This window comes from Dendroctonus ponderosae, unplaced genomic scaffold, assembly GCF_020466585.1.
Source record: "Dendroctonus ponderosae isolate FM_Combo_2020 unplaced genomic scaffold, Dpon_F_20191213v2 Dpon_F_20191213_1, whole genome shotgun sequence".
NCBI classification, from domain to species: domain Eukaryota; kingdom Metazoa; phylum Arthropoda; class Insecta; order Coleoptera; family Curculionidae; genus Dendroctonus; species Dendroctonus ponderosae.
In genome coordinates, this window is record NW_026017110.1 from 19,577,370 (window position 1) to 19,602,274 (window position 24,905).

General features: G+C 34.1%; 5 protein-coding genes and 1 pseudogene across 12 annotated transcripts in view; 3 read left to right on the forward strand and 3 right to left on the reverse strand.

Annotated features, from left to right (window-relative positions):
* Window positions 1-195: 195 nt before the first annotated feature.
* Window positions 196-8,315, forward strand: LOC109535473 (tRNA:m(4)X modification enzyme TRM13 homolog). 5 transcript variants are annotated; one of them, XR_007281646.1, is made up of 9 exons: window positions 196-534; window positions 621-829; window positions 887-1,069; window positions 1,124-1,357; window positions 1,417-1,541; window positions 1,597-1,733; window positions 1,783-1,951; window positions 7,415-7,575; window positions 8,135-8,315. XR_007281646.1 is itself a non-coding variant. In XM_048667040.1 (8 exons), exons 1-8 carry the CDS (start codon window positions 365-367, stop codon window positions 8,141-8,143), a joined length of 1,236 nt encoding a protein of 411 aa, XP_048522997.1. In that variant the 5' UTR covers window positions 196-364; the 3' UTR covers window positions 8,144-8,315. The 5 variants fall into 5 exon arrangements, 4 of the variants coding, with proteins under 4 accessions (XP_048522997.1, XP_048522977.1, XP_048522983.1 ...); XM_048667040.1 differs by lacking the exon at window positions 7,415-7,575; XM_048667020.1 differs by lacking the exons at window positions 7,415-7,575; window positions 8,135-8,315 and adding an exon at window positions 7,080-7,134.
* LOC109535472 (odorant receptor 67c) lies at window positions 1,986-7,095 on the reverse strand. 4 transcript variants are annotated; one of them, XM_048667047.1, is made up of 8 exons: window positions 6,854-7,095; window positions 6,586-6,793; window positions 6,326-6,409; window positions 4,314-4,478; window positions 4,089-4,221; window positions 3,827-4,028; window positions 3,346-3,501; window positions 1,986-2,677 (listed from the first exon to the last, which is right to left on the reverse strand). In XM_048667047.1, exons 1-8 carry the CDS (start codon window positions 7,019-7,021, stop codon window positions 2,618-2,620), a joined length of 1,176 nt encoding a protein of 391 aa, XP_048523004.1. In that variant the 5' UTR covers window positions 7,022-7,095; the 3' UTR covers window positions 1,986-2,617. The 4 variants fall into 4 exon arrangements, with proteins under 4 accessions (XP_048523004.1, XP_048522999.1, XP_048523010.1 ...); XM_048667042.1 differs by having other exon boundaries at window positions 6,586-7,081; XM_048667043.1 differs by lacking the exon at window positions 1,986-2,677 and adding an exon at window positions 2,754-3,027 and having other exon boundaries at window positions 6,586-7,081.
* LOC109535475 (cytochrome c oxidase subunit NDUFA4) lies at window positions 8,225-11,665 on the forward strand. Its single transcript, XM_048667207.1, has 3 exons — window positions 8,225-8,378; window positions 8,618-8,761; window positions 11,506-11,665. Exons 1-3 carry the CDS (start codon window positions 8,328-8,330, stop codon window positions 11,560-11,562), a joined length of 252 nt encoding a protein of 83 aa, XP_048523164.1. The 5' UTR covers window positions 8,225-8,327; the 3' UTR covers window positions 11,563-11,665.
* Window positions 11,666-11,753: 88 nt separating this feature from the next.
* Window positions 11,754-17,172, forward strand: LOC109535479 (phosphopantothenate--cysteine ligase). Its single transcript, XM_019901397.2, has 5 exons — window positions 11,754-12,355; window positions 14,593-14,821; window positions 14,878-15,092; window positions 15,149-15,334; window positions 15,388-17,172. Exons 1-5 carry the CDS (start codon window positions 12,227-12,229, stop codon window positions 15,565-15,567), a joined length of 939 nt encoding a protein of 312 aa, XP_019756956.1. The 5' UTR covers window positions 11,754-12,226; the 3' UTR covers window positions 15,568-17,172.
* Window positions 17,173-17,202: 30 nt separating this feature from the next.
* Window positions 17,203-24,905, reverse strand: part of LOC109545973 (TOG array regulator of axonemal microtubules protein 1) — a gene marked incomplete in the record, with an annotated part of 13,063 nt that continues 5,360 nt past the window's right edge. Inside the window, 7 exon segments of the mRNA XM_048666985.1 lie at window positions 17,203-17,468; window positions 17,524-17,696; window positions 17,749-17,889; window positions 18,140-18,335; window positions 19,882-19,976; window positions 20,061-20,608; window positions 20,660-21,098. Coding sequence (XP_048522942.1) covers window positions 17,330-17,468; window positions 17,524-17,696; window positions 17,749-17,889; window positions 18,140-18,335; window positions 19,882-19,976; window positions 20,061-20,608; window positions 20,660-21,047 — 1,680 coding nt within the window.
* Window positions 21,937-24,853, reverse strand: LOC109535488 (annotated as a pseudogene).

The following is a 24,905-nucleotide window of genomic DNA, read 5'->3' on the forward strand; positions in this document are numbered from 1 at the left end:
GTATTGCCATTACATTTCAAAGATAAGTTAAATTTTAAGAATTTCACAACCCAAAACTAAGATGCAAAAGGTGTTAAAGCAGACTACTGAAGTAATATAGACTTTATTATATTCTGTCCCCATTTTATTTATATTGTTATCGCTCTCGCTTTTAAATTACTCTGGCGTAGTGTGGGTTAAAGCGTAAACGGCAACATTGGGGAAATGAGGGCTCATGTCAGGTGAGGTGTCAGCCTGTCAGCCACATATATCAGCTGATATTTGTTGTAAACAATGAATTTGAATGCATATAAAAATAATGTTGTTAATTAGGCACTAACAATTTAAGCTATAAAATTAGTCTGTAATAAAAGAAGGCCTAAAAATGTCGAATGCCGCATCAGAACATTGCAAGTTTTTCGTGCATCGTAAAAAGCGATATTGCAAAATGCTGGTGAAATTAGGTCAAGAATTTTGTGGAGAGCATCAGAAACCCTTAGAAAGCGGTGACAATGAGACCGCTATACGAATAACTTGTCCCTTAGATCGAAAACAGTAAGTCGCACGTTCTATCCAAATAATAATCTGCTTCAAGGTAAAGAACAGTTCCACTTTAGTTAATCACCGATGTCTACTTTCAGTACTGTTTATGCCCACAAATTAAGTAAACACTTGAAAATATGCAACGCACGCCAAACTGATCCCGAACCGTTTATCCAAAAGGACATTAATGCTGGAAAATCGGAAGTACCAGCTGCACTTGCTTCAAGTGATTCTTTTCGAATGCTTTGTACGTTTCCAAAAGACCAAATAACTGCTGTCATAGAAAAAGTTAATAACATCTATGAAAGTAAGTGTATCATCCAATAGATCAAGTGAAATTGATAAATTGTTCCTGAATTTTCAGAATATTTAAAAATTTCCGACAAAAAGATGTCATTTCCTTTAGTGGAAGCTGAAATGGCCAAACCAGAATATGGAGATAAAGCAAAAAAGCATTTCAAACAAGCGTCTTCAATTCTAGGTTTAATGAAAGAAAATGGCTTGTTTAGGGACAAAACTTGCTACATAGAGTTTGGAGCTGGGAGAGGTATATTTTGCTAGAATGTGAACGAATATTTTGGGAAATTCAAGAACTTTTCAGGCCAGTTAAGCTGCTGGATTGCTGAGGCAACTGAGTCGCTAGAAAAATGCCAATTATTGTTAGTAGAAAGAGCCTCTCCGAAGCATAAAAGAGATAATAAACTTGCAAAAACTTCAGACCGAATTCAGAGAATTAGAGCGGATATAGCCGATTTAGTTCTGGATAAATTAAATTTTATTGAGAAAAGCCAACATGTCGTGGGAGTTACCAAACATTTATGTGGCGCTGCCACAGGTGAGATAACTAATTGTAAATACCCGTATTTATTGTCTGTATAGTCAACTGAATTTTAGACTTAACTATTAGGTGCTTGACTAACCCTGAAGTGAACAAAGATAAAATCGATGCTGCAGTGCTAACTTTTTGTTGTCACCACCGTTGTCTTTGGACTTCTTACACTGGAAAGACGTTTCTTCAGGTATTCATTCAAGTCCGCTTGGGCGCAGTTTGAGTAAAACTAGTTAAAATTACAGGAAAACGATTTAAGCATAGACGACTTTAATATTATATGTGGACTATCAAGCTGGGCTACATGTGGATCGGGTTACAGCAGGGAATTTAGGGAAAAGCACAAACATGAAAACTACCAGGACAATATAGATATGGAAACGTAGGTCAAAATGTACGATGTTGGTTATTTGACGATAATTAATTTTCAGAAATGGTCTGAGCAGGGATGAAAGAGAAATCATAGGGCAAAGATGCAAGAACGTTCTTAATTGGGGACGGTTAAGGTATTTGGAAGCCAACAATTTCAAATGTTCACTACATTATTATGTCGACAAAGATATTACGTTAGAAAATGTATGCATTGTTGCATTGAAACAGGTAGGGGAAATAGATTCTAAATGAAACTATATTGTTTGATTGGTTAGATTTATTTCAGCCAAGTGTGCTCTATCTACTGAACATGTTTCCTTTATTCACTTACTTACTATCGTTTTAGCTACATTTTTATTCTTATTAATGTTGGCAAACTGGCCTGTGGAAAAAGTGCTGTGCAACAACTACAAACTTGTACTACAGCATGTTTGCAATGCTTCTAATTAAATATTTTTAAATTAATTATATTTGGATATCGGACTTGGAACTGGATTAAAAACTCCTTTTATTTTCTAAATGGCTGATGTTTCGACCTTTTATTCGCGTCGTTCTCTCGAAACTTTTGCTGCAAGTGATTACAAAACGATCTAATATTTTATTTGTATGTCATCAGTTTCTCCAGCCATGAGAAAGGTGCGAGTAAAGGTCGAAATAACGGCAATTTTTAGAGAATAAAAGAAGTTGTTAATTGTTCCGCTATTCAAATATATTTATTATATTTTGTTATATTTTGGAGAAGCTTACATATACGCAATCTTCACATTTTTTACAGGTCAGTAAAAGTGTGTGTTCATAATTATTGAAAATTGGTTCTATTGAAGGTGCATAAAACGTATCAAGATTGATTTGTATTTGGTGCATTTATTTGTTTATCGGTGGTATTATAGTTACCTACTTTCGGTCTACAACTGTGACTAGAACTGTAAAAACCGTGTATGCAGTTTTCATGACCTAAAAAAAATATTTTTAGATTTGCACATTGACATTATTTTTTCACACATTTAATTAAATTTTTACATTAATAAAGTACATAACATGCAATTTATAGTAAACTACAAGCAAAATGAAAATTAAATGTCAATACAGTCTTCTTTAATGTGCTAAAGTTTAAGGATGTTATTTGACTTAAAGGAAGTCAAAGTTTACTTTTGTAAACGCTAAGAGGCAATTAATTCTGTTACAAAAATCTTAGTCTACAAAAACATGAACTGTTAAAATTCACAAAAAAAAACTTTTATTGGTATCTATTATGTACTGATCTGTAATACAGACGAAACTTCTTGCTAATTCAGTAGCTGTTGCTGAAAAAAAAATTATATTCTTGAATAATATATTTATATTTTTAAATTAAAAATGACACAGGAGAAGATCAATTAGAAACAGCTTTTTTTCATTCAAATGCAATGACAAAAACAAAAATAATTAATTTGGAAGAAAACATTACCAGACTATTTTTTCCTAAATAATATGCAAATCAAATATGCCTTTTTACTAAAGGTATACACACAGCTGTACATGTAAATACAATTTAACAAAATCAAGTGCATATAAAGGCATACGTTTAAAGTACTTTAAAGCAAGTTCATAATGATCACGGCATGCTTATTAAAATTACTTACGGACACAAAACGAGTTAAGGAGATTTTTCCCAAAAACGAAATGTTAAAATACAGGGGTTTGTGCGCCCTGGCAATTACCCTGATTATATAGTGTCTAAAATAAATTGAGTTGCACGTCCAGTCGCTATTGTAAAGTGCATCAGCTATCAACACAGACTAAAATACAAAATTTTATCGGTTAGAGTTAAAAAAATATATTCAGATAAAAATATAAATTAAATTAATCATTGACAATAACAAAATTTAACACAAAATTTATGAAGAGTAAATCTATCTAATGCGTTAAATGCGGAAGTATATGTATAATTGTTCAGTAAATGTTTACTTGTGTTGTCTCAAACATTTGTTATGTTTTAACTGTCGTAGGTAAAACGTTTCAAAATTGAGTTGATAAATATATGAGAAAGGTAGGTATACTGTTTCCCAAAATACATTTCCCAAAAAGATTGTTCCACTTTAAGGCCAACTTTATCGAGCATACCTCGTCTTGTAAAATCTGGGCGTACAAGCAAATCATGAAAAACAGACATCCCCAAGCTAGCAACAGCATTGCATATCTAAATCTGTCTTGAGTATTGTCGGTTTCTACAATCTGGTAACCGATAAGAGCTGTAGCGAACGAAGTTACCACTAAGTATGCCGACATCACGGGAGCGAACACTGTAAAAACTCTTTCGGCATATCTAAACAAAAAAACACGTTAAATGTAGAAAAAATACAGTTTAATGCATTTCTTCACTTACTCGAGAATGGCTCTGTGGTATCTAACACACTCTAGAAATTCTTTCCTTGCGGTTTCAACATCTCCTTTGAAATTGATGTGTTCAAACTTGTCGCAACAATGTTTTATTTGCTCAGTTATTTGCATTAAAAGACCTAAAGAATTTGTTTTGAAACCTTCTAGATTGAAATAGAGAACTACCCGTTGAAACCACAGTGCGTAAGCAGGCTTAAGTTTAAATAACTACCTAGAATAATGGCTGTAACCATTGAAAACAGAATACATATATTGCAAGTTAATAATGCTTCGCAGGCAAAAGCTATCCAGAACGGAATCGGTTTACTGGCATCGAAAGGATAATAATTGTGTGTTGGCATTCCACAAGGGTCATGTTTTAAGAGGTACTCGCTCTCTAAAATTGAACAATCAATCAATTCTTACTAGTTTTTGCATTAAAAACACTTAAAGTATTTAGGATTTTTTATTTAATTTCAATGAGATTTTAGATTTTTTAAACTTGATTCTAATTAGGTTGCAGCCAGTGTTTAAATCACTATTGTATTTACGAATAACGTTTTTGCTACAAATTAATTTTTTGGTAGAGCAGATGCAAAGTCTATTCGACGTAAAATTGGAGGATTTTACTGCATCGTGTATTGAAATAAATCGCAAAATATCTACTGACCGTTATAGACAAAAGTTTCAAACTTCTTTGGCCTGCCACCGAAATTGATAGGTGCATTTGATTGCCCATATCTCAAATTTCCATTGGTCGATTTTTTTGCCTCACGACCCGAATCATTTTTAACTCGGCTAGAGCCAGTGTCGCATCTTTTTATTTTCTAAATTTATTTTCTTGTTTGATTGAATTTTTTATTTTCTGCCTATGCATAAATTTTGACTAGCTTTTCAGCACATTTTACGGTTTTTGGTGTTTTAGTTTTTAATTAAACATCTAATATGATATCAGTTGATAAATAAATTAGATTGTGAACCAACCCTACACGGATTTGTTATTTTAGTACAGTCGGATTAGATTTTTTCCGGGCAATAAATAGATGAAGGTAACAGCTTATTCGAGGTTGTTTGGAAGAATGTCAGAATATTGGGACAATAGTTTGAGCGCGATTTCCGACTGTGAAACCTTGTTTAAATGATTAAAGGAAGTGTAAAAAACCGTTTTTAACGCTGGCGTTTAGAACCGTTGATGCTTTTAAAAAAATTTGATCATTTGTTTACTCAAAAAACAACTCACAGATGTTTGTGTTTTTTTTTCTTTAATTAATTTTAAAAATCTCGCTATAACTTTTTTGAAGGTCTTTGTATACTTTATAAGTGATACAAATTTTAGCTTAAAATATTCATAACTTTTTGTTATCTAAAAAGGGCCCTTGCCAGATTCTAAATCAGTTTTTCTTGAGACGTCGGACATACTTCGCTGATGCTGTATTTTACTCGTAAAGAGTTATAGTACATCTTGCAATTAAGGAAAATTTGATTACTGAATGGTAAATTGTTTAAACGTTAACTTGAAAATCAGGAATTTGTGTGAGCCGCGCTCCAAGCAGTCCCGCAATTGAAATTTGGCGGCTTTAATTGTTTCTCAACGACTTATTTATGAAAACCCCCAACGACGTACGAGCAAAATTCCTGATTTTCAACTTAATGTTTAAACAGTTTACCCTTTATTACTTAACTTTTTCTTTATTGTAAGTTGTAGTATAACTCTTTACGAGTAAAATAGACTCTCAGAGAAGTCGCTCCGATATCTCAAAAAATATTTATTTAGAATCCGGCAAGAGCCTTTTTTTAATAACAAATAGCAGTTAATAAAAAGTTACTAATATTTTAAGTTAAAATTTATACCACTTATAAAGTGTACAAAGACCTTCAAAACCAGTTATAGTACGATTTTTTTGACGCGAAACTAAATTAAGTATAAAAAAATTAAAAACGCAAAAATCGGCGATTTCTTCGTTTTTTGAGTAAACAAATGAACGGATTTTAATTTGTTTTAATTGGCTTATATTGTAGGTATTTTTGATACTTGAAAGAAGTATTTTTAAACTTTTTTTCAATAGCATCAATGGTTCAAAAGTTATGCCCAAGAAACGGGTTATTATTTGATTCGTCCTGAGAAGTCCTGCCACCATGTGATTATTTTCCAAATTCTCTTCACTTTATTTAAGAGGGCTGATTGATGTCAATTCCTCTCAGCACCGCAATTGAGGGCAATTTTCTACATGTTTCTTAACTTACGTCTTTGTCGCATACATCCTTCCGGACTGATTGCAGGCCAGGCTAAATTGACAAATACTCCCAGTGTAACATAAACGATCAAATCTACAAGAATTAGCTGAATAGTTTCATGTGAAATTAAATTGTATAATGCTTAATTGAAAATTCTTCACATTGGACGCAAATTAAATTTTACTTTTGCTGCAATCGCAAACGCAGAAGTAGAGAAGGTCCTCACTTACTTTTGGGCAAATGAGTGAAATTAAGGCAAAAGTACATACATTTTGTGTAGCGTATAGAAGATGCATCAGTATCTCGTATTAAATTAGTTGGACAATATGGTAGAAAAATACATATATCGTTGATAAGGTTCTCTATTACCGCCTTGTTTCTGAAAATAGTCCAATAGGCGGTCAAGTAAGCCATAATGTTGACGAAGCAAATGAAGGATTCGAACAAGATACCGATATCATACATGCCCTCAAACACCTGAGAACGAAACCAGATACAAATTGAATAACATATAATGTTGGTAAAAATGTAAATTACCTTGTATATGGTCCAAATGCACGGAATGCAAGAGGTAACTGTGATAAAACACACTATAGACATTATATGGTTATTAACAACGTTATTGAATAACGGATTGGGCCAAAATTGCAAAAATATTAACACGTTGATGTGCAGACTTAGAATTTTAAATTTATCCTTCTCCATCTTGCGAGGAAAAACCAATAAGTAAACGGATTTTTTCCATAAATGTGCTCTTTTGTAGGTATATATGGGTGTATTTATGTATCTATATCCGAGTGCTGATAAATAATGCCCCGTGCTTTCAATGAAGATGTCAAGTTGAGAAGCGCTCTTGAGGACAGTATCCAGTTATTACTCAGTTTTACGTTTAATTCTGGTCTCTTATTATCAACTCATTTATATGACAAAACTTTGAAGCATTTGCGTTGTCTAACTGCATTAATAATAGATAACTACCTAACTAGTGTTTTAAATATGATGACTCTATGTCGATTTTTGTCGATCAAAATAATCATATACGCAGACTGTAATTTCAAATTTAAAATATTTTGCTAATATTTGTCTATTTTTCCGTAGCATAAAATAGTAGCGAGTTAAACTCGAATCATTTATTCCGTCGTATTCAATTCAGATACATATTCCCAGGTAGTATTTTGGTCTAGATGACGTCCAAATGACGACTTTTTTGGTCTTATATTGGTTCATGGACCAATAAGTTAGACGTCCAACTGACGTAAGTAAGTCACACCTTTATGACGTCTAAATGAAGAGTTATAAAGACGTCTAAAAGACGAAACTGTTTCCACCCAAGCATGGGAGAATGGTGAACTTTCAAACGTCGAAAGCTCGTTGAAAAGGACATTTTTGGAAGAATTGTCGCTAAGAAAAAAGTGTTATTAAGGGGAAAATCTACATCACTTTTTATTATCGAATGATTCAGTTTTTCAACTTTAAATGGTCAGGTTTTCTACAGTACAGCTTTATTATGTAACATAGGGGTGTTCTGCTGCAAACACACCTTCAATGATTAGTATTTTTCTGCTGTGTATTACACCCACTAATTATCGTTTTACACCCGATCGCTCCCGATATGCTGTGAGGAGTGATGACTCACTCACTCACCAATTCACAGATATTTGTGTGATAGTTTTTAAAAAATCAGCTCAGTAGTGGATTATTAAACTTCTTGTTTATTCGTGGATTATTAAACTTCTTGTGTTTTAATGAGTTTTAATTAACTTAATTTAATGTTCGTGTCTTAATTGATTTTTTGATTTACTTTTAAAAGTTTTTCAGAATATTTAAGAAACACCGTGTGCGTCGACATATCGATTACTTTCTCATCTCTAGTCACATGGCAGTCCTGCATTTGAAGTACGTCAAAATTGATTTTCAGTTGGCTGACTGTTAATAAATCTGTCGAACTGTTGTTACGATTACGAAACAGTGCTTCATTTGCAAAAGAATATTTACATAAGAACTAGCAAAAATGCCTGAGCTTCAAGGGACATCTTTGCAATCTCTGAAGAAACACAAAGCTGTAAGTAGTCACTGACCAAAAATGGATTAGATTTCAGTCCTTATATCTATCACACATGTACATTTGTCTTGGATATAAGTATCTAAAAATAGTTACTTTTACCTAGGCGAACATATTTTACATACTTTAATAACGTTATCACCTCTATGAGTTAATGCAGTATGAAACTGTTATCGGGTCCTTCCCGACTTGCCCTTATTACGTCATAACAAGGTTAAACAGCTCTATTTCTCTTATAGTTGATTCCCCTCTACGTTTGTGTTGGAGCAGGTTGTTTGGGGGCGCTCTTCTACAGTTTGAGATTGGCCACTCGCAATCCCGATGTTCAATGGAACAGGACTGGAGAAATTTCGAATGAAGAATTCAGGACCAAGCAATACAAGGTACATAACATGAGTTGAATATCACCTTATAGAGGAATGATAGCATAGCCAACATTTTACTGGCATCTGATTGCGTTCCTAAATACCTATTCGGTATTTGTTACACGTGATCTTCTACCACGGCTGTCGCTTTGGCGATTAAGACTGTGATCGAAAAACATTTAGAACACGGTTAACAAAAAGGAATCAGTTGATGCTAGAAATGTCGTGGGGCCCGTTTGCACTAAAATCCAAGTTTATCAGAAAAAGATAAAGTAGCTAATCGATTGCTTTCGTTTCCCCAAGGTTCAGACACAACTCGAGTGGAATTCTAGAGATTTTTTTTCACTACTAATCTGAGAAGTCACCATTATTGACTCCATGTCCCTAGTGAGAAGTCATTTTTCTCCCTACGTCAATATTAAACTTTAAATTTCACGCATTTTTCGCTTTCTCCAGAAGCTTTTCATAGAACTTTTATCGGTTTTCTGGAGGCCGATAATTATATTGCAGCAATTTGACAACTGAACGTCAGGCAATCAAATTTTGCGAAATTTCAGAAAATTAATGGGGAATTCAAAATGTTATTAAACCAATTTAGGCAATTATCCGTGTTTTAGGCTTTAAGCCTAGTTCTCATAAGCGAATTTTCGGAATAAAATTCCGAATAATCGGACGATTTGACAGGTGTCGGAAAAAGTGAAAATTCAACAGTTCTCATGTGCGATTATTTCTTGCTGAAAAAAAGAAATAATTTTGACTCATCGTGTTGGTAACAGTGACCGCGATTTTAACCTAAAAGCCCACTTTTTCGTTCCCTCGCTCGACGTTCGCCAAACTCGTCTTTTTCTATGGCCCATACGAAATGCATGGACACGGAAACCATACTATCCCCCGAAGCCAAAAACATAAATTTACGCAATTTTTTTATTTTTTTTTATTTATTTCTTTATTTCAAAATACATTCTGATACATGCACATATATAAAGAATACAAAATGAAATGGCGTTAAAAACAATTGACAGAGGACATATTATGCTAAAAGGTACTGTTGTTACATATTTAAATAGTCTCTAATACTATAAGGCTCTAACTCAATTAACATATGGTTTAATTTATTCTTAAACAATTATATCCAGTATTCGTCAAGCATAGGCTGAGCTTGAAAAAATTGAATAAAATCTACACTGAAAGGTGTACACACCGTAAAATGCACATTAATCTTTCTCCTGTAGGTCTAGGATCTCGGCTTTTACAGTTTTTAGTAATATGAGGTCCAACTTGAATTGATAACTTTGATAATAAAATATCGAATAATTCTTTCGACATCCTCATGTAATTGAAATGTTTTTCTCGATCTTGAAGACGCATTTCTTGAATAAATTATAATACGCTACTGGTTCCGGTCTTCGTTGGAGAAGCTCTCTATGATGTGTGTAATAACACTACGTTGAATTTACATAACCTATAAAATCCCTCCGAATTTCCGAATAGGAATAGGGTAAAAAAAGCATCATATGTCACCAGACAATTACAAAACGAAACAAAATTGGATGAGACAAGGGCATAACAAATAATTGAAAATGTTGCTGTAACTCAACTTTCGCCTCTAGAAAAGGAACCAGAAGAATCAATAAGGAAACAACAAATTTTAAAAGACTGCACTCGTAATATTCAGAAAGAAAAGACCACTTTTCTTGAAATATTTCCTCCAACAAATACAGAAAATCTAGATAAAAACCTTCTCATGTTAAACAAATCCGTTTTGATCAAGATGATATTTGCGATATATCAAAATATTTTGAAAATAATCAGAAAGTAGTTTCGGGTTTGTGTTTTCTTTGCACTTTCAACATTACTCCTTTGTATAATGGCATTAAATGTTTCTATTGTACCCGGAAATACCATTTAACTTGTTCAAGGAAGCATTTCAATATGCCACCAAATGTGAAAACCTTCGTTTGTAAGGCCTGTAACACAAATTTAAATAAATAATTTTGTCAAACGTAATCAACCTTTGTCACTTTATGTGCCAATAACTGTATGATCAAGAGCCAATAATACTACCCGAAGTGCCAATAACTGCGATAATTTAGTATTTTAAGTTCAAGATTAATTTAAAAAATATGTATTAAAAATAAAAGAATTTTGTTTAGATAGTTTTATTCCTAAATCTTTTGTGCAATATATAGTGCTATGGAGGTTGATATACATTATTATTTCAACTTCTTCCGACACCTGGCAAATCGTCCGATTATTCGGAATTTTTTTCCGAAAATTCGCTTATGAGAACTAGGCTTTAGTAGTGAAGTAAAAATTTTGAAACATCGTTTATTTTATTACGTTTCGGCGAGACAATAGCGCCATCATCAGATTTAAAATTTTACACAAACTCATGATTGGTAAAAATTTACGTCATTTAGGTCTTTGCCTTCTTGAAAGCTTGAGTTTGTCAAGCTTTTTACTTCACACTTTGACTGAAACCCAGGAAAGATAGGAATATCATAACAAGTACACGCAGTCAGGAAAATAAATCAGAATAAGGCTATTAAATAAAATAGCTTGCACATTACATTTTTCGGCGCTACGCGATTCAGGATATAAAACTGCTTGGTATATAATAGCTTACTTCTCGACCTAAGTATATAATATACTATTATCAAATACAAAATGGATCTTTGGATTTATGCTCACAATGAATTATTCCGCTTAAGAGCATCTTTTAGTAAATTTCTACAGTTTAAATGTGGCTATTTTTGTTTCAGTTCTATTCGCCGCGAGTGGACTACAGCAAATTGGAAAGCCCAGCCCCAAAATATTGAAAAGCTTTAATGAAGTGTGATTTAGTTGATAGTTAGATATTGTAGAGTTGTGATATTGTTAGTATGAAATAGAGAGGTTAATACATTGCCCACTTAAACACAATATCAGTTCAGTATTTTATTTTCTTTCATTGAGTTTCTCTTCAATCATGACAACCGTTTGTGACTTTCATTGCAGGCGAAGAGTCAAATTATTAATCCAACCATTGACGAAAGAGATTATTATTCTTTACAATTCAAAATTTTCTTTGTTGAAACATAGCAATGTTACAAAACCTGTGCCAATTACACGCTTAATTGAGCTTGTTTCCATTACGACATTGATGTGTAAAAAATATAATTATAGCTACTTTTGCTGCTACTTTGTAACTATATGCATATATTGGAAACAATGTATTGCCTGATTTGTAGGGATTGACTCACAAAATTATTAAAAAAAAATTTTCTTACAGTTTAAGAAATATAAAATCCTAGTACAATTTCTGTTAGGAATTACACGATTACTATTCATTTCCATTCGAACTTTGCTATAAATTGAAATAATTTCTTAAAAACTGGAAATATCGGTTAAAACAAATCGATCGGCTCATTCCTAGACATGTCGAAATTGGCCTTGGACCCGACTAACCTCAATGTTTATCCCAATTCTTAATAAAATTGCAAAATGGCTTCACACTGGGAATCCTTTTATTCCACTCATTTACCCCCGACGGATTTCGAAGACAATCGAAAGCTGCTGCAAGAATTCTGCGAGAGGCATAATCGGAATAATGAACGCATTGTACTGGTCACAGTAAGTTTGATATTTTCACTAATAAATTGGTTCCAATACTCAGAATTGAAGAGGTAAACAAAGTCGAAGATTTTGAATTAAAGGGATGCAGAATTTTGGGGGTTTTTTGCACTTATCGTATTTAAATGCGGGCTGATTTTCGGCGTAAAAACCTTTCATATTTCGAACTTTGTTCGCATTGTACGTCATTTTTAAGTATCGCACTACAGCAGTTTATTTATTTTCATTTCAAAGTTTATTTGAGTGAAAAAGCGATTTTTCAGTGCCAATTTTAAAACATGATTAGTTATCTCATGGATGTTTTCAATAGTCCAATGATCGATACAATACCAACTTTCGGTAATTATCAAGAACATCATTTTTGCGTGCGCGGTAGGTATTTTGCGGAAATTCGGTTTTCCTTCACTTCTCACTCATTGAAATTCATTACTTTTCCATTAACTTATTACCAACATTTAAATGTACAAGGGTTTCTCGTATATTTGGGCGTCCCACTGCAGAGGTTACTTAAAAAGTTATGAAAAACTTTTGGTAATTGTTAAGGTCAGAGGCATTTCTGCCGTTTATGTCTCAAGGGAATAAAAGAGTACTCACATTGTCGTTTATCCCTTTCCAAGCACTTTCTACTTGAAAGGTTTTTTAAAATCCATTTTTCGACCAGAATTACAATTTTTTTCCGGAAAATATGCTCGACAAAACAATGGAAATACACAAAATAAGCACCTTTGAAAGAATTTTTAGCTTTGATGTTGCCACGTCTATATCTACGTTTTATTAAGCTGGTTTTGTAGCTATATATTATTAGACGATTAAAGATTCAAATTACTCAGCAAACATGAGACAATAACAACGTATGATTTTTCTATCTGAGCTACCCGATGTGGCCCGCAGGCGGATGTATACTTTGACCATGAAAACATGACACTATTTAAACACCCTATAAAATATGTTTTTTTTTTATTATCTTATCTTAACTACACATAGCTGCAAATTTGTGTTGCCAAAGAAAGTGAATTTTCTGCACATTATTGAACTTTTAAAAGACCTTGATCTAGCAAATTATCAGAACTAAGCTCAATAGAAAATTGCAATTGAAGCGAGACATTTTGTTCTTGAATATTTTCGGAGCGAATGATTTTATGTAAAAATGCAGCGAAAAATATTTTTTAGGTATAAAAGGTCGATTTTGTTGCTTGGAGTGGTCGCATTGCACATTTTTATCTAGTACTTTTTTGATACTCATATTGCAGGCCAGGTGTTGTCCATTTTAATAAAAAAGCAGTTTTATTGATTAGCGATTTCAAAACATACTATGTATGTATATCATGGAAACATAGTTATCTCATTGATGTTTTGATTATAACTATAATGGATCTACTTTATCCCATGTTTGATGTAAGAAACATTTAAGGAGACTATAAGGTTAATGAGCGTAGCTAAAACATAAAAAGTATGGCTCATATACGGGTTACCAAAGCTTTAAAAACAGTACGGTAAATTTGGTAGCTCTTTGAGAGGAAGATAACTATCATTCAGACTCTTTCGGTTTTCGAAGCGTCAATCTCGTTTTCAGCAGAATCACTATAATATTTTCAAGTTATAATAACAGCAGGCAAAGAAGAAATATACCAAAACTGTTAATTACTTCAATGCGCTGCCGACACCACCCTTATAGCGCATGATAAAACAACTAATCGAGCAGTGTATAAACTCCAGACCCTTGCAGACACAAAGCTACTAGTCCGTAACTACACAATCCACCAATCCAAGTACTCTACGACCCACAAACTTGAGAATAGGATAGACGATAGAATAAACGACTATTTTTACAGTCAAAATTGAATTGAATAACACCCCTCGCAATTGGACCTTCCTGAGCTCTTCTTGCTGAGCAAGGCCGACTAGACAATCGCGTTTTCTTCTCCCAGCCTACAAAGATTTTTGACTACTATTGGTACTATTTTCGAGAGGTTTTGACTACAATTGCCAAATTGCAGGAGATTTTGCTATTACAGTTTCATCAATTGAAAATGAAACAACATTTTTATCAAATTTCTTTGTCAGTTATACTTCATGCTCAATGAGTGAGAGAGATCTTCTAAACTAAAAGATATTGAGAGTCGGTTAAATGGGAAATGATTTTCAGTTCCAAACATAAATCGTGTTATACATTTCATTAGTTCATAAATCAAGGAAAACATATTCAATTTCTGGCACTCTAAAATGCATTGTTCTAGTCGGGTGGAACTACAGTCCCTTTGGAACACAACACTGTGAGATTTGTGGACAATTTTAGTGCAGGCACAAGAGGTGCAGCCAGTGCTGAGTATTTTCTTGAGCACGGCTATGTGACGATATTCATGCACAGATTGAAAAGTTTAGAACCGTTTACGAGACATTTTAACGGTCAAAAATTTATGGATATGCTGGATTTGCATGAAAGAGGACCGAATACATCGATCACGGGTGAATAAACAGGTTCCTTAATCGACCGAAAAGTGGTGATTAAGTCTTTATTTTAGTTAAGCCGGACAGTGTAGATGTTTTAGCACCAATTCTGGCTAGCTACAAGGCAGCTCAAGACAATGGTAAAATATTATATGTGAGTTTTACAACGGTATCGGATTATTTCTGGTTATTACGGGCGGCGTGCGAATGCTTGGCCCAATTTGGACCTAAAGCCCTGCTTTACTTGGCTGCGGCGGTGTCCGACTTTTACGTTCCGGCTAATCAGATGGTGAGCCAGATTTATTTTGGAAAAAGATGAGTTCCTTCATTTGTATAGTTCTCTAGCCAATGCATAAGATTCAGTCTGGAGGAGCAGCTCCTAACATTCAACTGCAATTGGTACCCAAGCTGTTAGCGCCGTTAGTTAGTTTGTGGGTGCCGCATGCATTTGTGGTATCTTTTAAATTAGAAACTGATGAAAACCTCTTAATTACGAAGGGTAGAGACGCTTTAAACAAATACAAGCATAAGGTTTGTATTGGTAAGGGTCACATTGTCTATTTAATAATCTATGCTTTCTTCAGTTGGTTATTGGAAATATTCTTCAAACCAGGCGGACAAGAGTGGTATTTGTGACTCCCGATAATAATTATGAACTGGTGATGGGCAGGGAGCAAGTGCTGAGCGGAATGGAAATCGAAGAAATTATAGTATCCAATGTGGTGGCCAATCACTTAGACTATATAAAGATTCAGAAATTTTAGAAAGATGGAACGCCTTTATACTTAACTGGTTATTCCAGATTAGCTGTACCAGTAAGTACAGTAGTACTGTAAGATTAGATAATCACTTTTATCAGGGTAACTATATAGAAACCTTTTATATCAGTAACTGGAGAAACTGACTTTTTCTAACGACACATGGGCGAATTTATTGTAATTATTAATAGGGCGGTTCAAAGGTTTGCTAGAAATGTATGTTCTACATATCTAAGGAGGGATCATACTATACTTAAGGCGTAGCAAAACATGTAGATACTTCCAGTGCCAAACTTATTCATGTATGCCTTTCTCTGAATTTTCAGTTTGAACTAGGAAATTTTTACTTTTTAGTATTTTTTTGTATTCAACGTCCTAGTTCGAATTTCAATATCTAAACCCATTTTAAAGTTTCCGTTTTTCCTTGCTGTATTTCTTTTACAACTAAATGGGCAAGTTTGTTTAATCATCATTCGGACGTAATTCTAGTTTAAAACAACAAACTAGCTATATATACTATTTAAGCGGATCTAAGCTAAACGTTTTGAAGCTATACCTGTATATTATTGAACTGTATTGGTCTGTCTGGTATTTATGTGACTATCTAACTACTATTGATGTATATATTTTTGATTTTATCTTTTATACCTTTTGTACATTCTTATTTATTAGTGAAGTATTCCTTGTAATTACGCAATTGTTGTACCGCACACAAATGTGTTTAAATGTCTATATAAAGCATATCAAAGCGTTAGAGGCTGCATATGCAGGTACGCAAAACTGGGCAATATTTAATTGCAATTTGTTTTTGCTTTTGGACAAATTTTTAAGTCAAGATATCGGCATCTTTAAAGACACCAATTTATTTATTTAGCATTGCGTGTTTTCGGATGATATTGAAAAGCTTTGCTAACTGATACGTACAGGGTGTTAAAAAATAATCCGTTGGCTTAAACTAAAATGAAAAGACTTATGTTATAGATACGACTCGACTGTAATTATTAAAGAACAAAAAACACGACACAAAAGTTTATAAGTAAGGAGAACACTGTTCGATTCGGTTTTATATGATACGTTCAGTGCTGAAAATTACGACAGATAATAGTTTCTGCTAGAAAGACTATTATTATTAGAAAGGAAGGAAGCTGGTGTGCAGACACTGAGGAAAATTGAATCAAACGAGATATTTTTTTTGTAATAAAGCTTGTATATTGATTCAGGGAATTGGTTTAATACAACCCTGGAATATTAAATATGGCCAAGCGTTTTCGACAATTACGTCATCATCAAGGCCGCTAGAAACACAAAAGAGCAGCGATTAATATCCTGGGGGAGTCATAAAAATGAAGGGTGGAAACTTACTCACTTAATAACTTTACTAATTTGAATTTGGATCGATTATAATCGGAGCGCTTTGCTTCGTTTTCTAACGCCTTGTATATATTATACCAATGAGTGTTTGTGCATTCCACTATTTTGTTCGTGTTACTATAGAATATTAACTAAATCCAGAACTTCACTGGATTTAGATGTTAAGTTTTTATTAATCAAATTAAAAAATCTGCCTAGTTTTGTAAGAAATACATGTTAATATATTCTGTATTTTAAAAACCGTTTGTTTCACTGAAATCCATTCAAATATCGAGTATGGTAATTTATTTACTTCAGTATTATCATCTGTGGGTTGTTCCTGTCAATACAAAGGTCTTGGTGCAATCTTGATCAATACTTTTCACTTAACATTATGAAATTTTAATCGGAAATTTCTCTAGCGTATTCCATTTTTCTGCGGGTTTTTAACCGACGCTTTTAACTTTTGTATGGTGTCTTTTTCCAGGTACCTTCGAATGTATATTTCAAACATTCTATCATTGCAAAGTAGCCTATGAAGGCGTTCTCCGTATTTTCTAGAAGAAGCTTTAGTTACCTTCCTAACTTTAACCGCTTGCATTGAAAATGTACCTTGTTTCTAGTGTTTTATCGTTTAAAAATTTCACCATATTAAGCACAATTCTTCGCCTGGTGTAATCACTGTTATTTGGGTGCAAAACGTAGGTAGATCCAGCTATTACAACTGCACAGACGACCAGTCGTGCAGTGGAAATTCGAACAAGGGCATTTTTATGGTCTGGACCCTGAAAATTAAATGCGTCTTCAGTGTTTTGTCGAATAGAAATCTAAGGGCACCTTTGCACAGAGAGCTCGCACAGCATGCAGTATGGGAATGTGCGTTACCATGCAATCTAATGCCAAATTTGCATCATGCCTTATAAATTTGTTAGAATCTGCTGTTCTACACAGAAGCGTATCCACAATTTCATCGAATTCCTTAAATTTAAATCCTTGTTAGTTGGAAGACAAATGTGTAGTTGCATTCTAGATCAGCGAAGGCAGAAGAACTGAAAAGTGTTTTAATATCTAGCGGTTTTGAGCCGTTGTTTATTAATTTCTGTTGCGCCTCATTAGTGAGGCTAAGCTAAGAAGAGCTGTTATAACATAGTTGTTTGCAAAGAGAAAATATAGTCAAATTCTTGTCTAATGTAGAAGCTAATCTGCGTTTACTTTATGATTTACTTACTGGTCGTCTAGTGTCTTTTATATACTCGAACAAATGGCCAATGGCTTTGCACGTGGTACGACATACATGCGACCTGGAGCTTTTCAACATATCTATGATTCGTTGATTGATCACCGTCATGTGGGGATAGATAATATTCGTGTCCATAGTGCGACAGAGCTCTATTATTTCCACCAGACCTCTTAATGACGTATTCCTAAAACGGTCTTTAATCCTTTAAAGATCAATGCTTTCTTTAACAGTCGATGTTCAGTTGGTAATTTGAATATTTATGGTACCAATAAGTCTGCAAAACTATAAGCAACTTTCTTGAAATTATGCAGCATGTGGAGTGTTTAACACATTGTTTAAAAGGATAGCTTGAAGATGTGCGAGTAATTCAGATTAAGTGGAAAATTGATCAAACAGAAACTCTTACAACGAAAACTATAACTGATCATTGTTCATCATCATCATCATCAAGTGATTTTGCTTTGCCAATTCGTTGACACTTTTATGTAAGTACCTACCTTTAAAACGCACTTTAAATTACTTTTTTTATTCCATAAAAACATTTTCTTTGCAGAAAGGAATATTTTTAAAGCGCCCCATAGCTATAATAATACAACGCGTGTAAAATTGGTCTCTAATATTTTCAATATTGAGCATGTTCTTAAACAAATTTGAATTTCATTTTCTATAGATGTTCATATGTTTGTAGGAAGTAACATGCTATTTTTTGTCGAAAATGTATCGATATTTTTTAACATTCGAGCAATCCGACAAAAGTACAATTTCTTTTATATTTCTGATAATTATTTTATCATTTTTGTTTGCTTTAATCTTTATTATTTGGTTCGAGTACTAACAAATTGAGTCATATTTTCTCTAGGAAGGTTAGTTGTTGCTATTCCAATCAATCATAATCATTTTTTCAAACCCAGTTTTCTCGAGTATACAATGCATGTTAAATCAGTTAAGGTTAATTCAATTAACTTCGAATAATTGGCTGCTGAAATTGAAAACGGCTGAATTTTTTGGTGGCTAGTTGACTATGATGAAAACAGATTAACAGGCGAGTAGCGTGATATTGAGATATACAGAGTATCCCAATTGAAAACATTTTTTGGGCATATCTTGCAGGCTTGAATCTTGAATATTTTCATATGTTCACCATCAGTCCATAAGAATTCAATTAATTTACTGCCATTATTATTGTTGCTTACATTTAAAAAAGTTAGTCAACGCCCTCTTTGTTTAAACCACTGAGACCATTGTTTAAACTCGTTTAAGCTCACTGTTTAAAATCACGATGATTAAAAGTAAAACATCTACTTAACAACATAACTAATAAAACTGGCTACTTTTTTTGGTTTTAATTTCGTATGTTTTTCCTTCGAAAGAACTGGATTATTGGAACTTGGAACTTTTGATATAACAGAATTAGTGATCACGTTGTGCTGTGCAAACACACATTATTTAATTAATTATTTTATTGATGATTGATGATTTATTGATGATTGATTTAATTTGATGGACTGAAACTGGAATATTCATCAAATCTTGAATGCACCACCCTGTGTATTGCCACGTTATTTTCAGTTGCCTCAGTTTCTCTCAAAACTTACACATTTTAAATATAAATATGTAGGTATTCTTAGATGAGAATAACGTATATAATTCCTTGGATAATTTTGTATAAACTAAGATTGTTTTTAAAACTCTTAACAACCCTACTTTAGCAATCAAATTGACCTACTTACCAATCAGTATCTCTCATTTTGCCCATAGCTTGAACTAGCTCGTGCTCAGGATTTCCATCAGCACATGTTTCCAGAATAGTTGAGCTTGATACGGCCTATAAGAATGTTGTTTGAACTCAATCCGTTCAAAACCAGCGCCATTCTCATGCACGCAAGAAATAATCAACTCAACCACTTACTAATTTAGGAGACTTTAGGTTCAAGTTAAAGCTGGTATCTCCAGTACTGTGAAAAATCGAAGAAGAACTCTTATCAATGTACGGCACTTTTTTCGGTACCGAAGGCGTTCGTTCAACATTGGCTTTTGGACTAGCGCTCCGTCCTCGTCTTGTTGGGGCTATTAACTGGGCAACATTTTTAATGTCCCTCATTTTGTTTTTCTGTTCACTTGAAAACGTCGGAGACATGAATGAATAGTTTTTCACACTTTTTGGTGAATGTTTTGGACTGTTTAAGTTTAGAGTCAATTCTTTGTCGCCTAAGAATTTGCCAGGTTCAACACTATTGGAAGCTGGAAGCTTTTCTTTGATGCTTTTCACTTTAAATCGGGGATTAGGCGCTTCGGTGGTTTGACGTGGACCTTCTGGAAAAGCTGCATAGGAGTGACTCTTAAAATTTGGTACGTGTACTGTCGGAATAATGTGTCTTAAAGGAGAGGTCTGTTGTAGAAAGTTTGATCTGGTTATTCTAGGAGAACTTGATTCTTGGCTCTTTCGACGCGCTTTTTCTGTGGAAACACTCTATTAGTATTACTTAAGCTCTCAGTTCAGTAAATTACCTAGAAATACTTTCGTCAGAGAGTTATCGGAAAGTCTAGTCTCTTTCTGATCAGGTTTATGAAGGTACCTTAAAACGTAATTTTTTCTGTTGAACTGCATCCCTGTGCTTGCAATTTTAGGCGTTTTTGGACTTAAACTATCCGGAGACATTCTAGGACTTTCCGCTATATCTAGCGCTACCACAGTCCTACTGGTTTGCGTGCTTGAATCTTTGAGCTCATCAGCAATCAACGATTTATGTTTGATGCGATTGGGTATTACGAACGAAGAGGATTCGAAAAGGTTTCGAACATTCTGCTCGGTTCGGACTCGCTGTTTGAACAAATTCAGGCCGGGCGAATTATGCAAATTGGGATTACTGGTCATGCTTTTGAGTAGCCGCTTCATTGAGCATAGTCAGCATTCCAAGGCTTCAATCGTTTTTAGAAACGTGTAAAGCTAATGACAATAAAGGAAATTGATCAATGCGACATTGTCACAGACACTTTGTGGTTGGAGCTACAGTGTAATAGAAAAACTATATTTGCTAATTAGGAGAATTTTATAGGAAAGTAAAAACTCCTGGCAATAGGACCAAATTACTAAAAAAAGCGCAAATCTATATTTAGAAAATATAGAAGGCATAGTCCTGAAGATTTTAGGTGCATGATGATTAATTTATTTAAAACGACCCCTTTGGGGAAGCGAAAAAACTGGATGAAACTAGGAAACAAATTCTGCAATAACGGTGGAAATGCAATGTGGAACTACAAAATCAGAAGTTTTCCCAGGTGTTTGTGCCGTGGAAGGTCAATCAAAGGTAATTTCAATCGTATTAACATATTTTGTCGTAAAAATTTGCAATTTTCAGATATTTAAACGGCCGCCCGCTTATTTCCAGAGAGTATATTAGTAGAGAGAGAATGAAGGTGGGGAATGTTGGGTGCGTGTCGATTTGGGCCTGTAGAAAACGAAAAACAGGTAGAACATAACAAGGACTTTTAGTAAAATGGTTACGGTCTTACAGCTCAATAAAAATGTATTGATGATCATTCGTAATAAGTTCCTATTTGCATGGAAAAAACAAGGTAAGAAAAACTCGAAAACCTGACCGATATAGTCTCCAAGAAAAGTGAACTTTATACTTTAGGCTTGTTATACATTTCAAGGTTTTAAGGTCTTAAAACCTATTAAGCACTATTTGAAAACTAATCACAAATTCGCGGCAAGTTGAGAGTTAGGTCCAGGAGTTGTAAAAATATAATTGGTTTTTAATCAAGCAATCAAACAATCAAAACAGTATTTATTTTATCTTTAATTAACTCGTTATTAAATTAAGCAGCCTGTATATAATGGTATAGAAATATTAACAGTAATCGATGCTATGAAGACTAGCTTTAATCAATTAATCAAATGAGGTAAACAGCTGTTTCATTTACAGCATTCACTCCTCGATCAAGCAATGAAACTTTTTGGTAAAAAAAGAGCGAAAAACAATGATTTTCGTTTTTTAATTCATTATATGTATTGTCACGATCAGGCATCATCAGGATCATTTGAACCGCCTTTTGATCTTGGCACTGGATTTTTAAAACATAATGCGTCCAAAAACCACCAAGCGGCTAACTTAGCAAGCCATTTCCACATTCTCAACAACACTGGCACGGTCGACTTCCGATGGTACTAAGTACAAGGCAGGCACCATTTGTTTCCCACATTCACATTCACACCACGAACTCCTTATCCAACTAAACGAGCCCACTTCGTGCTCGCATTTCGGGCACTGCAGTTTTCCTTGGAAATCCTGAGGTAAAAGATGCGTTGAATAATGTTGAATAAACCAATCGGTTTGAAGTAGTGATAGAAATAATCGAATTGTTTTTATTACCTGAGCAGTGTGCTCTAATTTGGAGTAATCTTTGGTAAGATAAAATATTGTGTTTAATTCATAGAAAAACTGAACACCGCCCGGTCTGCTTTACTTATCGCTAAAATCGTGCCAGAACATTAAATTGGCAATATTTCGACATCTAAACACTTTTGGAATAGACATCGTTATACAAACTTACACTTATTTTTAATACTGAATGTGACAAGATCATCAAAAATGGGGGTTTCCATTTGAAAAACATGATTTTGTGCGGTTTTCTCAACTGTATTTTGGAACTTATTTTTTTAACACTTTGTATTAATAGTTTTCAAAATGTTTTCGAAATTCCATTAAAGTAAGTCCTTTTCAACAATAACTGCGACACAAATTAAGTATGAAAAATTTCCTTATAGGAAAAATGAATAATTATTCGAGAGGCTGCAACTGTTATTTTTAACATAAAATTTCAAATATTTCAAAAACAGTTAGACTTAGGTATAGGATATTATACATGAAATACATTTAGAATTTGGAGTAGAATAAAAAAAATTAATAATATATAGGGTGTTCCATTTAAAATAAGCAACTTGACATGCACTTCCGGTATAACCGGAAGTGTGGCCACCTTGAGAGTATTTTAGGCGGCGTGCTCCCAATGACCTTGGCACACTGCCCAATTTTAAAATTTCTGCTAATTACAGTTTGCAAGATATTGATCGCGGCGGTTCCCGGTGGGACGCCCTGTATAATCAATACATTACAAAGACAGGGCGGGTTTTTTCGTCTCGCCTACTAGAATTTTGTGAGAGAAGATTTTGTGAGAGAAGAGGCACGATTTTTTACTTGCTGCTCTCTCTTGGAAATTTTATAATTGAATTAAATAGGCCCTTTGCAAATTTCTTTGTTTGCTTATTCTGTTCATTTATGATCAACTAAACGTTCTACAATTTTCTTGGATTTTACATTACTTACAAGGAAGTTATAATTTCATGAAAATACCATATTCAGCCTATTCCCAAATTTAACTAAAAATAGTCAATTTTGGACTTGCTCATGGATTAAACTCAACAAGTTAATCGTATCAATTCGATTCTCATTACCCAGCAATTCGATTATCTCCATCACTTGTTTAAATTGAAACTCACCCGGTCGATTTTCATCCACACTATTGGTTCAATAAAAAGAGTTTTGTTGCATGGTTTTTGTTTGTGTTGATGCTCAAACAGGTTGCTTTCGGAGGCTAAAACTCTGCTGCATTTTCTGCACCTGAAATCAAACTGAAAGTGTATCAAACCGTTTGGAGCATTTAGAGTGTATGAACTACTTGATAACATTAGGATCAGGTTTGGATTCAGTGAGACCTGGATCAGGTTTGATCATAACACGGAAATGTTGCGGCAATGTTAGGTTGGCCCGCATTCGGTATGCAGCCAAATTCAGTTGAAACAGTTTGTATTTCGTGTGGTTACGATTTATTGTCCACCCCATGTCTTTATACAGCTCTAACTGTGTTACAAACCCTGTAAAATTAGATATATGAGATCAAATGCTATCGATTGCTAAGGGCAACTCATGCAAACTAATTGCAGAAAAGATCAGTTTTGTATGCATTTCCTAGTCACTCACCTTCGTTTGGACGGATAATTTTCCTCTTTGCCTTCACTCTCTGTAAGGCCTCAGAGTAGGACAATCTGTACTTCTTCATAACATAGGCAATAACCGCTGTGGCACTTCTAGAAACTCCACAGTAACAATGCACTAATACCGATCCGCGTTTTAATCCTATAATAGCAACATCCGGAGCGTGAGTTAGTTAAGAGAACAGCAAAAACTACCCTGGTAACTAACCCTTCTCAATAAACCTAAAGGTACTATCAAAGTGGATCAGTAGGTCTTCCTTGGATTGATCACTTATTTTAATGAATTTTGTCTTGATGCGTGGCAGCTCAATATTTAAGGGCAGAAGGCTGTCACTGATTGTAAGAATATGAGACACATTTATCTTCTTCAAAGTGTTGATGTTTATGGCGCTGCACGACTTCCCAAATAGAGGCCCGGTTCTATTTCGTCATAGCTTATTTTGTAGCCAGAGTTGAGCAGTGTTCGCATAAGTGAAGACATGTTTCCTCTTAGTTAATGAGCTGCGAGTTTTAAAGAACGACAGAATGTAACGAACAACTTGTCATAGATAAAGACCACCGAACAAATAAATATTGATGCTAGAGCCTCTCACAGGTCACAGATCACAGGGGTTATAGAATAGTATGTAGTCTGTGGTTATAGACATAGAGTAAGTACATACAGCCCTGTGCTGTATCACTCACGTTAACTTTAACGTGCATGTTATCCGTCAAACACGTTATGTGGCTCCAACTGGTGTGTTGTATCAGTAAAAC